Source organism: Micromesistius poutassou (assembly GCF_964030765.1).
Source record: "Micromesistius poutassou genome assembly, chromosome: 2".
Lineage (NCBI taxonomy): Eukaryota > Metazoa > Chordata > Actinopteri > Gadiformes > Gadidae > Micromesistius > Micromesistius poutassou.
The window spans coordinates 13145393-13163279 of NC_140272.1; the positions used below are offsets into that span (position 1 = coordinate 13145393).

At 46.0% G+C, this 17887-nt stretch overlaps 1 protein-coding gene across 1 annotated transcript in view; it reads right to left on the reverse strand.

The window, feature by feature from the left end:
• adamts9 (ADAM metallopeptidase with thrombospondin type 1 motif, 9) overlaps positions 1-14211 on the reverse strand; it is a gene marked incomplete at both ends in the record, with an annotated part of 47237 nt that extends 33026 nt beyond the window's left edge. Inside the window, 16 exons of the mRNA XM_084464723.1 lie at positions 410-505; positions 1042-1159; positions 1429-1565; positions 1684-1865; positions 2417-2562; positions 3766-3870; positions 4350-4491; positions 5953-6099; positions 7839-7944; positions 8200-8240; positions 8483-8607; positions 8727-8810; positions 9462-9808; positions 12033-12195; positions 13244-13653; positions 14019-14211. Of these exons, the coding sequence (XP_084320849.1) occupies positions 410-505; positions 1042-1159; positions 1429-1565; positions 1684-1865; positions 2417-2562; positions 3766-3870; positions 4350-4491; positions 5953-6099; positions 7839-7944; positions 8200-8240; positions 8483-8607; positions 8727-8810; positions 9462-9808; positions 12033-12195; positions 13244-13653; positions 14019-14211 (2542 nt within the window). The remainder of the gene's footprint in view (positions 1-409; positions 506-1041; positions 1160-1428; positions 1566-1683; positions 1866-2416; positions 2563-3765; positions 3871-4349; positions 4492-5952; positions 6100-7838; positions 7945-8199; positions 8241-8482; positions 8608-8726; positions 8811-9461; positions 9809-12032; positions 12196-13243; positions 13654-14018) is intronic.
• Positions 14212-17887: the final 3676 nt, after the last annotated feature.

The window sequence follows — 17887 nt, forward strand, 5'->3', positions numbered from 1 at the left end:
TCTTGCACCCACAGATGAGACAAAAGCGAGGAATCCGGATGCTAGATACACAAACCTACACATTGACCGACACATGTATGCAAACATTCTTGAGTGCAGAGCCAAAGGAAACCCACAAGCCAAGTGATTGAAGGATACCCAGAGGATCATCTGTCTATCAGTGAGTTCTAGCTCATTGGCTGGCCTGCGTCTCACATTCGCATTCACATGACGTCTACAAATGGAGCTAAATGCTACCATCCAGGCAGACTAGCAGACTCCAAAAATGCCAAACTCATGTGGAGAAAAGGCCATGCTTAGTTGCCGATGTCCTCAACAAACAACAAGCATGATTTATCTGATCTATTCCGGTGAAACCTTAAGGAGGAAGGAGGATTAGACGATAAGGTCACAGCTGTTTGCAACTTACCAAGGTAGTTGTCATCCTCTGGTTTCCCTGAGTAACTGTGTTGACGCACGTCTATGTTCGTAGCGCCGCTCGGAATCCGCACCACCTCATTGTACCCTGCAAATGGCGAGCACATGGCGCACACCTTGATAAAGTCAAAACAAAAGAGACTCCTCGCCATGGGAAACAATAATACTGTCTCGTTTTACATTTGGAGAAGATCAGAGCAGTTAGAGGAGTCATAATAAGTAAGGATGAGGGGACTGAAGTGGGGAACTTGTGCTTTGTACTCGGGCGGTGGTAAACAACCTCGGCTCAGCCCCGGTCGCTTCACCTTCCCAGTGACGGCGGTGGTTTGTTGTGCTTACACCACAAGCACCAACGATGATCAGATATAAGTCACCATCATCTAGCGCGTCGTGAATTCTTTATCAATTTAAGCAACTAAACATCTGGGAAACAGGTGTATTTGAACGTTGTTTATAATGTTGGATTTGGAATTTTGAAAAAGGCAAAGGCGTCCTAGTTATTGAAAGCCACTGCACAGCCTGTGAACAGGATGTGTTCTACCAATCAGGATCAAGTATTCAACAATATGTGGTAGGAGACTTTCCGGCGCTAGTGTGAGGCCGAACAAGGACAAAACAACTCACCGTAGCGGACAATGTTGAAAGTGCCTGCAATGGTTTTGCAAGAGGAGTTGTCACCTCCGCACACGCCACACTTGTCCCTCCTGGCTTTGGAATTGAGTACGTGGTCACAGCCTGCTTGCTGCGGGGACACATGGGAAGGAAATTTCAGACTCTCTCCAAATACTTTGTGTGAGAGGGAGTTGTACAGCATATTCCCCCGTCTGTCGGTAGCTATTATTCTTAAAACCAGGAAATTGAAATTTGTGCAGAAACTGCACATAAAAACAAAAGTAAAAAAAGTATCCGTCTCACAATTACTTTGACCCGAGAGAGATATTTAGCATGTTGGTCAGCATCCATAGGCATTTCCTCTGCAGCTCATGACCGAGGGGCTCTGGCAATGCTCACCCTGCACAGGCCTTGCACACAGATGTCATTGGTGTCTGGTCCACACGGCGTGCCGTCGGTGACCCGGTCCCTGAGCTGGTAGTAGGCCGTGCTGCCGGCCACCCGGCAGAACAGCTTACACCTGTCCTTCATCAGAACTGACCGGGGGGGGCGACAGAGAGACAGAGATCTGCTGTTTTAACGTCCTCAGCACACCCGGCACGCTGTCAACGCTGTCTCGTTCGGCGGGTCAATCAGAAAAGAGGCGGTGCTTACTGCCGCTGTACTTGGGCACCCAGCGGACGTTTGGAGGTAGGCCGTTGATGTTGAAGTGCCGCCCGTCGAAGGAGGCGCACTGCTCCTCCCTGAAGTCCTTCTTCTGCTTGGAGCACGGCTCAGAGTTGCAGGAGCGGAACTTCATCCTGCGGCCCACGCAGTACATCCCCCCGCTCCTTGGCCTGGGGGGGGGGGGGGGGGGGGGGGGGAAGAGGACACCATGATCAACTACCATCCAGCCAGCCGGCCGGCCGTCCTCACGCATTCACCTACGCAAACATGCGTCTCATGGGTCGCGGTGCCCGGCTCATGGGCTAGGCAGGGGGGGAGGGGGGGCGCTATGTTAGGCCAGGGCTATATATGGCATAGCCCCCGTGCGTTGGGATAGCTAGCGGCATTGCCTGATGAGTCGTTCCTCCTCCAGCAACCCCCTAAACCCAGGATGAAAGGTATCTCAGCAAAGAGGCGCCATCTCAATGTTTTCCAAGAAAAAGGGAGAAAAAAAAAAACAACCGCAAAAAAGCCTCAACACATCAGCGGGTGCATCACCCCCCCCCTGAAAAAGGCCTTGGCGAACGCCAGCTATGGGAGGAATTCCCTTGAAGACGGATGATCCACGGTGCATTGACTAAAAAGGCGACTGGGGTGGGGGGGGGGGGGGGAACGACGGAGACGATGTTCAGGGTTTGTGTTGCGTGACTACAAAGACGGAGGGCGAGCATAAACCACTTACACGGGTCGGTTGCACTCGCGGGCCGCGATCTTGATGCCCCCGCCGCAGGTCCGGGAGCAGGTGCCGAAGGGGCTCCACACGCCCCACGCCCCGTCCACGGGCGCCGCGTCGTGCTCCTTCACGATGCACAGGCCGTGCTTGCATTGCTGCGCGACGCACAGGGAGAACAACAACGACAACAACAGCGGTGAAAACGACGACTGGCGTCGGGAGAGAGGACGAACGTCATCGGGGAAAGATGAGCGGGACGGGGTTCTGGCCCGCGATTGAAGTCAATGAGCCGGAGAGATTAAAATAGGGTGAGATGGGCGAAAATGTGGAGAGAGAAGAGAGCGAGAGAAAGAGAGAGAGAGAGAGAGAGAGAGAGAGAGAGAGAGAGAGAGAGAGAGAGAGAGAGAGAGAGAGAGAGAGAGAGAGAGAGAAAGAGAGAGAGAGAGAGATAGAGTGACCACATGAAACCTAAGGTTTGGAATTGGCAACACATCTATCTCATTCCCCCCCCTCGCATTGCCCTTTGATGTTAATCTGGGAGAAATTATACAGTGCAGCAAATGGAAAAAGAGGAAACCAAAAAAAAAAGGGGGGGGGAAAAGAACAGTTCACTGCTGTGCCTGTCTGGCGGCAGGACTCGGGGAGAAACAACGTCACCCAGATGGACATGAAATAGTACATCTCAGTTTATTGCGGGGATAATGTTACAGCACTCGACCCACACATACATCCCACGGCGTTTAGCGCGGTGGGGTCGGGCGTTAAGAGAGGGGACCAGCGGCTGGTGTAGGCACTCAGAGAGCCATGTTTTTGCCCTGGGATCTCTGGAGTTCAGCTAGTCCACGGCTCTTTCATGTCCCCCTGGTCTTAGTGGCAGGAAGTGAGGGGTTTGTACAGGAGGGGCTAATTATAAGGTACGCTAAAGCTAGCTTTAAGTCACCAAGAGGGAAATCTCCATTAGTCACAACTTCCACCTCCACCTAGGCATGCTTAAATCCCGATGACCATGCAGAGCCCTAAAGACAAGCAAATCAGCCCCTTCAACACATGGCTCAAACCAATCTGGATGCCATCATTGTACATGTCCTTTTTTTGGTTGTGTATCAAAATTCCCTGTCAACCGTTTTGGGGTCATCGTTAATCTACTTGATGGGAGAGGAAAATAGGAAATCTTCTCTGGCTTCTGGAAAACATTACCCTGGACCTATGTCAGTTGGACGCACTGGCAGCCAATCACAGTGGAGCGTCCCCCAGCGAGCGCTTTAACACACTCCAACGCGCCACTCGTGTCATTCCATCTTTTCTGTCTATTGCTTCTACCAACGAGACGTTTGGCTCTGTGTTCCCATGGCACTTGCCTTTCCAGGGGAGCACTCTGTCCCGTCCGCCCAGGGCATGTGCTGCGTACGGCAGCCCCTCTGGGGCCCCTCTGGACTCATGCACCACAGCCGGCGACACTGGATCTGTGGTAAGGGATGGATATGAGAGCAAAACAGCTTTAGAAACAGGCAGTTGTGTGACATGTTGAAGGCTGTCTGCACGGTAAAGCAGGGAAAACTCCAGTCATTCCCAACTGCATTGGCTGCTCGACCGCATTCTGACCAAATTTGTTTGAATAATAAAGTTTAACCTGGAGCAAAGTGGACCATTAGGATTTATCATGGGCTTTATTCTCAATTGATTTGTTTAGGCCAAGACAATCCGAGAACGAATGGCTGATAAATCTTCTAGAACTTCTTAATAATCTTATTGATTATTAAGAAGTTCTAGAAGATTTATCAGCTGGTCACAATTGATAGAAGCTCTATCAATTGTGACCAATTTCAGACGCTCATAGCCTGAGAGATATTTCAGGAGGTTCTCCTCTCCTTCATGCCGGTCCAACATGCATGAGATGACTGAGTTTACGTTCACTCAGCGTGTATATGTATTGTTCACTTACCATATAAGGGCACACCTGTGTCCCAGGCCCAAATATCAGTTCACACTGTTTATTGACGTTGTATATGCGCCCCGGCAGCTGCTGTGAGAGGCTGTATGGCCGAGAGACTGGCTCATCCAGCAAACACTCACCATACCCTGTGCTGTTAAGGAAAACAATACAAATGAGGAATGGAGGAATGGAGGAAAACACATACTCAGTAGGCCTGTCGCAATAAGCAATAAATCAATTAATCGCACGATAAATTCAAATGAGACGATCATTTTGCCATCCGCGATAAATAAGCTTTTTTTTTTTTTTTTTTCTCTCGTGTCTCTCTCTATCAAAGAGACTGGATGACAAGAGTTTTCACTCCGGAGCATCGGTCTCGACAGACCCCTCTCGCTTCCTTGGCGTAATGAGGAGTTAACCCTCGAGTCGTGTCAGTCACTGGTCAGCCGCATGGTCTCTGTGTGGGGAGGCGGAGCCCTGGCGTTACACAGAGTCAGAGCCCGTCTTCCACACGTCTTCCTAGACATTCTCTGCCAGAGTGCCGCATGTGAGGAGCAGCAAGCCAGAGAAAAGGCTAGTTGAGATGTGGAGGAATGAAAAACAAAGATGGAATTGGTTTCAAAGCCGAACGCGACAGCTGCCATGTGGGAGCACTTCGGATTCAAACCGAATGACCGTGGTGAACCGCTGTGCAAGCTGGTATATCGCATTTGTTGAAAAACGGTAGAAACTAAACGTGCCAATACAACAAACATGCATCTGCACCTAAAGCATAATCATCTGATGCAGTTTTCCCAGCTGCGAAAAAAAACTGATCATGGGACATCTCCGTCTTCAGTCCACAATCACTGGGGCGTTTAGGCGACAAAGTACAAACAGGACAGTTCAAATGGTGCGCACTCACTCACCGTTGTAGTTTGCTTCATGTAGTTTTATTTAAATTTTATTTATTGTTTTTGGTTGTTTTGTTTATTTATTTTGGACATTTAAAATGTCTGCCAGTTCCAGTGTTAAACAATCTTTAGAAATAACAGTTTATTGATCTTTGAAAGGTTGTACTTGCATTATTATGCCATTATCATTATATTAGTTGAAAATGGTCTCAAAACGGCAATATTATCGCTTATCGCAATAATTTCTGGGACAATTTGTCACCCAGCAAAATTTGTTATTGTGACAGGCCTAATACTCAGTATGCTTGAAATGGGGCATTTGATGAATAATCTGGCGCCTTATTGTAGAGCCAGAGCCTCCTTTAACGTGGATATATGCAATCGACTGTAATGTACTGTTTGCATTATCGAAGACACGGTGCATTATGGGTAGTGTATGCTGTGACCATGGCAGCTTCAAGAAATAGAAAGAACATGTCATGTATGCTTTAACGTCTATATATCATCAATTCAAGTCATATTATTATTACAGTACATATAATATACTGTATATCAAATGGCGATTACGCAATTCAATTGATCCTTCTACTTTGTCATGTCACATTTGAGCGAGAATATTCCTTAATCTCTCTTAATCTGCAAGCAACACAGGAAGATTAACTTGGTAATCCTCTCGCACGTACGCAACAAGAGCTTTTTAAAACAGCAGTGCAACTTACTCAAGGAACTCTGTGATGTACTTCCTGCTACACTTGGACCACATCCAGGGGTTGGTGTTGTAGTTGAGGGTGGGGGCCATCACGTGCTGCTGGATCTTCACTCCATCCTCTTTACACTTGTTGCTGTCATCATGGGGCATGTTGAACCTGACGATAGCCAACACAAAGATTGGTTTAAAACATGTGGCCATGCAAGATATAACCTTACAACGCATGTTATGCCATCAAAAATATCAGATCTAGAATCAAAATCTATGAATCCAAATGGGAAAAACACAACGGATTAATTAAAGAGGTTGGGGATTTGGCCCGACACTAGACGTTCCCTGTAAAAGCTGTAATGTGTTGTAGATGATTTGACAAAGGTCAATGGCTGAGTGTTTCATTATGTGAAAAGTTTGAAACCAACAAAGACGTTCTCTGGAAAATTGTATTTTAATGACTTTGCGTTTACTCAGGAACTGATGCTGAACAGCCAAAACTTAATACAATACAACTGTGGTTACTTGGATATTGGCTTGCAAAGGGATACCCATTTAAGGCAGTATTAAACAGTGTGCTGCATTCTGACTGCCAAGCAGGGGAAATCAGAGAACTGTGAACATTTATAAAAGGAGTGGCAATGATTTTCCTTATTGTTGCTATCTAAAGCTTATTGTTGCTATCTAAAGAGAATCGAGGGAAAGAAACTAGTACAGTGACATAATTAGCATACTCATAATTAGAAAACACTACATTTTAACTCAGTACAAGCAAAAAAAAATTCCTTCCCTGGTCATGAAACCCTTAAATTGCAAAATGATTCAATCCCTATGTGTACAATACCTACATATCAAGAAAAGGGAATAGGTAAAATAATCTTGTCATCAACACCATAATAAAAAGGTAAGAAAACAACTGAACCATCAAAATGAACAAAATAAGTGATGAGAGAAATATACAGCGTTATACAAGGACCATGGCAGTGTCAAAACAGGGCCAGCACAACCAGATTTCTAAATCCCCCCCCCCGCCACCAGCCAATAACGGGTCCATTTGAACACTTTGTCACGTAATACAACTCAGGGTTACAGATTTAAACTGATGCCATGCAGGTATAAAGTCATAACAGTTAATGTTGGACCCTGGGCCCACCCCTGGCTGAGGGACGCGTCCCTCTGGTGCTAGCCGGCTCCCCCAGCCGACAGGTACCGTACAGCACCAAGCCCCACGGCTAAGCTAAGTTCTCCGCAACGTCGTCGCCTGTTGACGCGGATGTGGAATTTGACAATCCCACCGCTTGTACGCTCGGGGGTTTGGAAAGAGCATTTGCGGGAGATGAGGAGGGCTGTTATGGTCTGTAACAGTCTCCACCGTTGCGAGCTAACCCCCGGGGCTCCGGCCGACGCCGGGACAATGCTGACCTTACTGGGGGGCCAGCAGACCCCACATGGGGCACTTGGCCTTTTTTTGCTCTTTCATTTTTGAATCCTTGCGATTAGAACTTCAGAAAAACTTACGCTCGTCCGTGTTCAAATCTCAGTTTAACAACATAGCCTCACAAAAACAATACATCCACAATACATTTTTTTACCCAAATACATTCATGTTTCCCTATAATCTGTAATAATAAATAAAATAATAACATTAATAATGAATAAATAATGTTTTATTTATTTGATAGGCACGATGCAATTTAACATAGTTCCAGTAAGGTCATGAAACTGATGCAATGAGTTAATAGCTATTGCTTATTTTGCTCTGTGTTGGCTTTTAAGGCTAACCCTATGTACAGTATAATTTAAACATAAAGCTTGCAGTATCATGAAACAACTGAATGTATCAAGTTTGATGCAATTGGTAACATGAAGTGTCCTGGATCTATGAAAAGTGTTGGGGATACTTACACATGACCAAGCTCATGGGCGATGGTGAAGGCAGTGCTGAGTCCATTGTCCTCACTGATGCTGCAGCTCCTGTACGGATCACACACAGTACCCAGCTCTGCAAGGCCTGGAGAGCAGCGGTCAACACTTCATTAGTGTATATTTATCATCAGCATCATCCGGTGTGTCCAGTGTTTATGGGAGTTACTCATCTCCACATTGAAATATCATTGGAAACAATTGCTAACTCTGCCTCTTATAGTTCTTGGTTTCTAGCCCAGGCTCTGTGCTGTCTCCCTCAATAAATTCTGCTATAATATAGTAGGACTGCTTGATCTGAAATGAACCCTGTTCTAATTTTAGATATTTTAGATACACTTACCCAGAGTGTCACACTTATCCCTGGCTCTGCAGATGTCTTGTCTACAGTAAGGACAGTAAGATATCCGTTATTGACCTTAATAAACCTATATAACCGTTACAACCAAAACATGCTCATTTTACACAACCCTTGTGGTGTCCAGGCAGTTTACTGCTGAAATATTGTATTTCTCCAAGCTTTATAGGTGTAACCGATCAGGGAAACTCCAAATGGGTAGCACTGTTTGGAAGTTCAAAATAAGGCTTTTCTCTGTGATCTCTTGTGCTGTTTTCATGCCGTGTACCTGGTGATGAGGATGGCTGTGTCATGGTGTGAATGGTGGTTGTCATCCACAATGTTCTGACTCTGCTGCCAAATGCAGAAGTTCTTCAACGTGGTCTGTGCGTTAAAAGAAATGACTGGACCGTCCTAGTAGACAGACGATGAGGAATGAGAGGAGAGATTGATGAGAACGAATGAGTTAATGACCAACCTGTAGCATTGTGTTCCTTTATAAACAAAAAAAGTAATTAAGTGAGTAATCCTACCAACTCGTTGTTTAATATGACCAGCTTCACGATCACAATGTTGATCAGATTTCCAATGCTGGGGTCTTTGTAGATGGAGGACACCTTTAACGACGGACAGATCAGAGGAACGGCGGTTATGGACACAGCGGTGGGCAGCTTGACAGAACATAACAACCTCAGAGCAGTCCACGTCACAGGGTTCAGGCGTCCCCCAGCTGTGGGCAGGTAACAGTGGACTTGGACGGATTGCAGTGAGAAGACGATAATGACCCGAGCCCCTGTGGAGGAACCAGCTTTTTTTTGCCAGGACCCCGACTATAGGTCATCCCGGCCTCCCCTCCGGGGTCCAGGCCTCAGGCGCCCGTGGGAGAAGCCATTCTTTGAAGTGGTCGAGGACTATGCGCTCTATGTGACATACCTCAGCTTATTTTTTTACATTCATCAAAGCTGTCAGACAGGCTATGCCTCCAGCTACCCTCCCACCCCCCTCTGCTTAGCGTTTGAAAGCGGTGTTTACCCCTGCCCTGGGCTGCCCTTTCGCCTCCATGCAGCCCCCTACGAGACTGACTGACGAGCAAACAGCAGGAGCAGCACAGACGTGTATATGAAATACATAAGAGTCGTCACAACAACATACCACACACACACACACACACACACACACACACATGCATTTTGTAAACGTCCCACTTCTACATCAAAACAACATGTTTCCCAGTCAGCTGCGTTTATGGCCTCCGGGGCAGAACTCACAATGGACATCAGCGTGAGGATGTAGTGCTGGAGGTTGCTGCCGTGGTGCTCCACCATCTTGCTGTCCGCCACCAGCATGACTTCAACGAAGCGCGGGTAGGAGAGGAAGCGCTTTGATCGCCGGTGAGGTCCTGAGTCGCCGCTGCTGTCGTTTGACGCTCGACTGGAAACGCTGCCGGCGGGGCTCTCCTCCCTGGTCAGGGTGCCGCTGAGCAACCCGGAGCTCAGCCTCTCCAGGTCGCTAAGGATCGCGCTCCCCAGGATGGGTGGGGACAGGCTGGGGGCCCCGGTCACCCCAGCCCCTGGCCGCCGCCTGGGCCTGTGCCTCTTATGTCGGTGTTTGTGACCTATGGGACGTAGGGAGAGGAACGTGGGGAACAAAAGAACCAAACACACACATTGATTTACACAAATGAATGGAAAGGACTGTGGACACATGACGCATTGAGACCAGCTGAAGGCAGAGAGGATGTATATTGAAGAAATTCATGAAGTGTGCATGAGGTGAGCACACAGACTGATTTATGATATTTTGCTACACTGTCTACCCACCGCATCCCAATTTTTATAGTCTCAGAATGAATGGGCTGATGGATAAATGCTGCCTGGAGTTTCTTGCTCAGAAGAGGGAACCGAGAGGGTCAGAGAGTTCATGCTAGGTAGACCTGGCACCCAGCCATAAAAATGGAATGAAAAGTGTGTTAAACCCCAAGCAGGCAAGCCCGGGTCATGGCACATGCAACCGACAACAAAAATGTGGAGAGGCTTGAATGCAATCACGATATGCTACCGAGGACAATCAACATTTATTCATTCACTGATTCAAAACAACAGGGCTAAGATAGATCTACACACACAGAGCACCCATGTTCAATGGCTGCAACCACAAAGAAAAACACACGTTCTTAGTTCAACTGTCACAACAATGGTGCTTTGTCTCATTTTACATATCCTTCATATCACGATGGATCAACTTTGACATATCCACCAATTGAATGTCAAATCAGGTCATGATGCCACAAAACATTGTATATGTAGGGTATTTACACAAATCTCAAAACACACAACAAAAGCAACATAAACAGATCATACACATCAACATAACCCCTATTTATTTTCTTTAGTTTAGATGGCTGACGTTAGTTTGAAGTCGGCATAACTTTTGCTTTGATCCATTTTACACCGGGTCAATTTCCGACTTTCTTATCAAACAGTAGGGGAAGTACAAACGTCAACAGGAAGCAGTAGCAGTAAACTGAGATGGGACGATACAAGAGTCCCTTTCCAATTTACTTTTCCTGTGTTTCTGGCAGAAGCAGGCTGACTGCTACAGCTTTCACTGTGGCCTTTAAGGTACATCTTTGTTCATTGCATTGAGTTTTAGCAGTCCAATATGCACGTGTATCTTGAATAATATTGCATGGAACGCACAATCAAATTAATCTGAAACACTACAAACTCAATCACTTAACTGAATTGGTTTTATATTGCATTTTACCAAATGAATGAAATTGAAACAAACTGAATCTGTGCAAATAACCAAGCTTGAAGATAACCTTTTGTTGAATCATTTACACGTCATTTTGTCTAAGAATCTACAACGTCATGGCAGCTCTTAACTTAACACACATTTACCCATGAACTTCAAACCCTTTCCGGTGTCCATTCACAACTCCAGCCCGCACAGGGTTTGCCCCTCTCTAACAATCACTGTACCATCTCATCTACTACATTGCATAATGAGTTCCTGCAGCGATCACACGGAGGACATGAGCGGTGATGCAGTAGCAGCGGCAACTACGTCTGCTTACGTCTGTGGGAACTCTGATGACGAGGCCAGATAATGACAGGCGGCGTTTAGCACCAAATGACCACAGACAGCCAGCAGAACACACGTGCACAGAATCGCATGAAACCTTGGTCGGTCACAGTCAAGAAGGCTTTTGTTCAAGTACTATCTCTCTATGCTGAGAGTGTTGGCTCGCGGGCAGAAGGAGGACTCTGAATGTTGAGTGGAACACAGCTTTATCACCAGTGGACTGACCCAGCTCACTGGATAAATAAATAGAGACGTCTGTACCAGCAGCCTGAATTACCAGGCTGTGTGTGAGGTCAAATATGGTTGAATACCTATCAGACCAAGTACAATCATAGTACATGTGCGCATCAGTAAATGTATGTGAGCATGTGCATTTGGTTGTGTATATGTGTGTGCACATACGTATGTGTCGCTTCTTGGTGCGTATGTGTTTGTGTGTATGTAAATACGTGGCTGTGTGTATATATGGGGCTGAGTATGTATCTGTGTCTGAGTATGTATGTGTGTGTGTGTGTGTGTCTGTACATGTGTCTGTTTCTGTGTGCGTGCGTGCGTGTGTGTGTGTCTGCATGTATTTGTATGTGTCTCTATTCGGTGTGTCTGTGTGTGTGTGTGTGTGTGTGTGTGTCTGTGTGCGTGTGTGTGTCTGTGCGCGCTTGTGTGCGTGTGCGTGTGTGTGTGTGTGTGTGTGTGTGTGTGTGTGTGTGTGTAGTTCCACCCTTCAGCCCCCCGGTAACCACAGCACACAGTACCTGAGGTGTCACAGGCCGGCTCCTCCCCCTCCCTCTTCTCCTTGGGAGTGCTCTTCCTGTACACAATGTGAGGTTTCATGTGTTCTTCCTCATAGTGCTCTCCTTCGTAGCTGTGGAGGGGTTCCACAAAGTACTCCCCTTCCAGAGACGTGAATGTGCCCAGCTGGGTGGATACAGGGACAGAGCAATTTGAGGTTGGTTAATGTATGTTTTCCACAGGTTTGTATGTGCATGACGACGCCTGGATTTATTCTTGCTGTGTTGTGCAAGTAAAAATGAGCCGTGCTTTAATAATTTAAAGGTCAACAACATGTGTGAAATGTGTGGATTTGCAGAGGGCAGCCAGGGTTAAAGGGTGATCTAGAAAGCTATTCAAATTGTATTTTCTTGGCAGACTCAATGGAAGGCCTGTTACATTTCAGACACACAGTGATTGCTACTCGCTAACTTGGAGGTCAAAGACAGGCCTGTACAGGGAAAGTGTCAAGTAAGCAAATGTATTTGTTTTCATGATTTAGTGCAGGAGATCTAGCCGTCAAGTTGAAGACCTTGTGGCAGCCTTACAAGGAAACTAGTGATACAAACTAGTGTTACAACGATACAAACTAGTAAGGCCCAACACTTTAATATACATATTAAGAATGGAAATTATATCTAAGCCTACCTTGTGCTGTAGAGAGTTTATGAAACCAATAGAACAAGTCAATAAATAAATATTTTAAATTTTAAATCATCGATCTTCATGCAAAAGTAATTAGTGCAGCTTTTGACCCTAAACTACAATTTTGTAAGAAAGTGCAATAATTCATATTTAATTATATGTGTCTCTTACATGTTTATGTAATCTGTAAGATGCCCATATGGATTGCTGTTTCTATTCAACATCAGTGTTACATCACGTCGGGCGTGCGTAGAGACGTCACCGGCGACTACCGGAGGAAATTGATTTAAAACGAACTAGGCAAGTAGGGCTGGACTTTACTACGCCGCATGAAAGGTTTCCCTCTCACAATATGACTATGAAGTTCTGCTTTGAATGCACTTATATAGAAGTACACATTAATCACTTGTCACGATAATAAAAATAGTATTGTTTTCACATTTTTAAAGCTAAAAGGGACTCAATGTCGAACTAAAAAAGGCTGTGGCGGGAGTTAAACATTATTCACACTCAGAATCACCGCGTGTGGTGGTGTAAAAACCCAACTCACCAGTCCGGAGCACAGACTGATGACCGCGGCGTGTTCTGCGTGAGCGTTCACATGTCCTTTATAGAAACAGTGGTTCAACTCGGTGTCCTCCTCATCCACTTCCCCCTCTCCTCCTCCTCGCCAGAAATCCGTTATGTTGCTCCCTCCTCTCGGTACTCCAAGAACGGTCACGGTGTACATCGGTGCGATAAATCCAGACTCTAGCGTGAGGTTCAGGTGATAGTCCTGCCCGAACGCAGATATCCTGTAGTGGATGTTCGACGAGGCCCATTGGTCCGTGGTGTTGCTGGCGTCCCGGTCCAAACTCCGCCGTTTCCTCTTGAAGTGCACACTCGTCGGGAACTCGCTGCCTGCTTCATTCACTCTCACCGGGGTAACAATCTCATACGCGCGGAGCCCCTCTGATGCTACTGGGAGAAAGTTAGAACCATAATAAAAAAAAAAAAGTTTTCACCGTAACGTGGGCGTAATGTAAAATAGTTTGATTCTACAAGAGATGTCTACGTAGTATTTGGTACCTGTATCCTACACACAAAAGTATTATAGCCTGTATGTTCAAAAAATGCAAAAGTCAAACTTTGACATTCATTCTAAGAAATGTCAATATGTTTGCGTATTTTTTTATTTTACGTTTCCAAGAATCGTCACAAATCATATGCTTGGTTGACCGTAAACATTCATTCATTCAGAATCAGTTGTAGGCTATACTGTTAAGCAGAACGCATCACTTCTAAAACAACCCGTTGCGTTTTAAAAAGGGAGCAGCCTGACTTACCTCTGCTGGTATTCACATGCAATATCTCCGTGGTTGCCACCGTATTCAGTAAATCAGCGACCAGTAGAAACCCTAGCCCCCCGAAGAGCACATGCATGATTGTCCACATTGTGGAGAGCGGCAGGCTGAATACCGTGCTCCGCTCACTCCAGCGTGTTCCCTCGCTCAAGCGCCTACAGTCTGGGTGCCACATCCAATACCGTTATCCGCGAGTCTTGTTTCTGGCCGGTAAACTGGCGGGACCGGGACGTGAACGTTTTGCGGAATCCCTGGCCAACATTGCATACTGCAAAGAGGAGTGGGGTTTGCTCAGACAGTCAACTGGTGGTGGTGGTGGGCTCTGCGGCTGCCACAAGGCTCGAGCTCTCCCGAGCAAGGGGCGGGCTCAACGAGACAAGTGCTAGTGGTGGAGTGAGGGAGCCTGCCCTGTTAGCCTACATAATATACAGAAAGAAAAAAGAAAAAGGAGTGGAGGGAGAGTAAGAGGGTCTTGTGTTATGAACGAGGCAATGCAGAAGTGCTGTCTCTGTATGCTGGACCTCCTGGGGGTCCTCAAAGATGCGCTGGAGGTGTCAAATAGCGACGTCATATAACACGAGTCAAGTCTTTAGTTGCCACTGAGGAGGGCATTGTTGACAAGAAATACTCATGGCTTTATGGGCTACAGGTTTCGGGGTAAAACAATGGTATAGCCACAAATCTGTTTGTGCCATTGTATGGTCAAAGATCAAAGAGTGTTAAAGCCTGTCACCCGTCAGACCTCTAAAACACTGATAAATAATGTCAATGTAGGACCCCCTCTTGTAGTAGCCCGTTTACGCCCTTACTTGCCCTCTGAGGAAAGAACAACAAAGAAAATTACTTTAAAATCGTTATTATACCATGCTCAAAAAACATTGATGTTTGGACATAACATCAGCTATGAATGCATTACTCCAGGTGATTTAATTAGAAGCACAACTCTGTAGATACCACATTGTGGCAAACACAATGTAATGCATAGCAGACAAAACACATACTTAAAAGACATGAACAGCACTGTAAACAACTCCCTTATAAACACATACACCGCTTTCTATAGACAACTTCTCTGTGAGTAACACCCAATAAATTGAACCATATTGCACATTAAAAGAATCTGTCTCGCCCCTTTGGGACCTGTTGTGTACTCAAGCTGTTCTGGCGGACCACATCCCTCCAGGCCTCTGAGGGTTCTCTTGGTGATGTCCATGCAGAGCTTATGTGCTGCTAAATGTTAGCAGGTGGCACATGCCTTCGGAGCTCATTTGCAGCCGGAGACATCGACCCACAGGTGTGCACACACACACAGACACACACGCGAGCGCTTGAACACATACACAGGTGAGCGGCACACACACACTCACATGCACACACACACACACAGACACACGTATGCTGTAATGGATGCAAACTTACTACAGGTGCAAATCGAAAGACCTAGGGTCATAGGAAGTGTCTCAAGAAATGCGGTCATGGGAATCTCCCTGCACTAAACAGTCCTAGGCAGTGATTTAATAGTACTGTGTTTCACATCTAGGACACAGAAACGTCATGAGTGCCAAACACCCAAGCTGAGGGGTTAAATATATTTCCTCTAGAAAGAAAAGGTAAGTCTAAAAAACATTTTGTTTGTATATTTAGAATTAGGACAGATAGCAGTAACTAACAAATGGTTGGTGGAACAACCAAGACTGATGCAGAAGCTCAGCATCAGCCTGAATGTGCCAGGGTTTTATCGACCATCTGCCCTCTATCAATGGATCTAACTGCAACAGCGGTGGCTGGCTGTCATAGCCCAGAGATGTTGACGGTCAAGCAATAGTCAACATCGCAACATCATAGTCCAGCAATAACTACCTGGCAGCGGTCCACCAGTGTACGATGTACCCATCTCTATTCTATGCAGATCTCTTATCTCTATTCTCTATTATCTCTATAGTATTATATTCTATGCTTAAGCCACTGCATGCTGCTTCCCCTACCAGCTTCACCTCTGTAGAGCTACACCCCTCGTGTGTAGCTCTACATGTGCTTCATTCATATACATTATGTACATGATGCGGGAGGTATGCACTCCCTCCTCCGAGATTCTACATAAGATAAATAAACAATCCAAAATAAAGTGTATAAAAGTAATCAAAAACAGAAGAAAAAAAATTGAGACATTTGCCTTGCAGAATGATAGTTCACAAATCAGGAACCCCTTTAAATACCCCTTTAATCCCTTTCCTTTACAATTTGTCCCTTTCTGAGAACTCACAATAAACTCTTTTTACAGCACAGGGGTCAGAGGTCAAACCAGCCAGGAGAAAGCTGCCTTCAGGCAACACTCTAAAAATGAGCAGCAACAGCAACTTGGAGCACACCAATCACATACCCAGAATCCAGCAAAGGTTAAAAAGAACACAAATCAAGATCGTTGTCATATGCAGTTTGTTCAATTATTTGCCATTTAGAAAGAAATACATAATAATGGCCACAAATGACCATATTTGACAGAGGCTCAAATTGAACGTTTTTCCAACCAAAACAACTCTGCAGCCACCATCTCCAATGCTTCTTATCACTAAAGGAATTCCCCTCATGGATTCCTCAATGACACAAAAGCTTGTCTTACCCTGTGTGTGTGTGTGTGTGTGTGTGTGTGTGTGTGTGTGTGTGTGTGTGTGTGTGTGTGTGTGTGTGTGTGTGTGTGTGTGTGTGTGTGTGTGTATGAGTTCACTTGGTTGTCTAGGGGAACCAAGTATACCACGTAAACAACTCTTCACGTAGTAAAGGTAGGCCACTTTACTGTAGACTAGTGGTTCACAACTGGTCTAGCCTCAGGACCAACATGTGTCATGAGTCTCAAGGCCAGTGGTTCACAACTCGTCTAACCTTAGGACTAACTTGTGTCATAGTAATTATATTACTATTACCACTCTGCTACCTCTCAAAATGCCCTCAATATACCCACCAGTTGGGAAGCATTGAGACCTCACCTCTTCTCGATAGCGGCCTCTCTGGTCATCAATGGTAAAATCCTGTGGGAATAAGTGCTGCAAGTTTAATTGCAGCACTCAATCAAATTGGTACATAGCCAAACCCTGACTTAACTTTGATTACTAACAGATTCAAGCACTGATACTAGATTAATATTCATCTCTACAATAGTGAATCATTGAGATTAAAGATGATTTTGATTCTGGCAGTTTACCATGGAATGCAAATTGCATGTGAGTGAGTGCGTGAGTGAGTGTGTGTGAGTGCACGTGCATGGGGTTGTAGTAGTCTTCATAATATACCTTCAGCATTTTACTTACTTACATTTTACACTTAGCATGGTCCTGCTCGCCTCGTCAGTCATAACAGAGTCAACATCCCAATGGCTAATTCAGACCTTCAGACAGACAGTCTCATGACCTTTCCATGACCATCACGTATGCACACCTCATGCACAACAAGTCCACAGTGACGCAGCATCACACACTGCAGCAAACAAAGCCGCAGAGACAAGCTTGGAGCTCCTCAGTGCATTCAGGGGGCCTTCTGAGAGCAGTTCACTGGGAGAGCAGCAGAGAGGGCCCGGGGAACGGGTTCCGGTACGCGGCCAAAGCAGCCCAGCAGCTGTCGGGGTGTCCCTGCAGAACCCCGTCGCTTCTCAGATTCCACCGCTCCTCTGGTGGAATGGTGGTCAACAATTATCCTCTATTATATTCTATAATCTCTCCCCCCTTTTGGTCCTCGGATTGGAAAGAGGGAGAGAGAGAGAGAGATGGGGGAAGGGTTGAGAGAGAGAGAAAGAGGGAGCGAGAAGTGAGGGGTTAGGGGCATCATCACAAAGGGGCTGTGGTAACATGATACCAGCC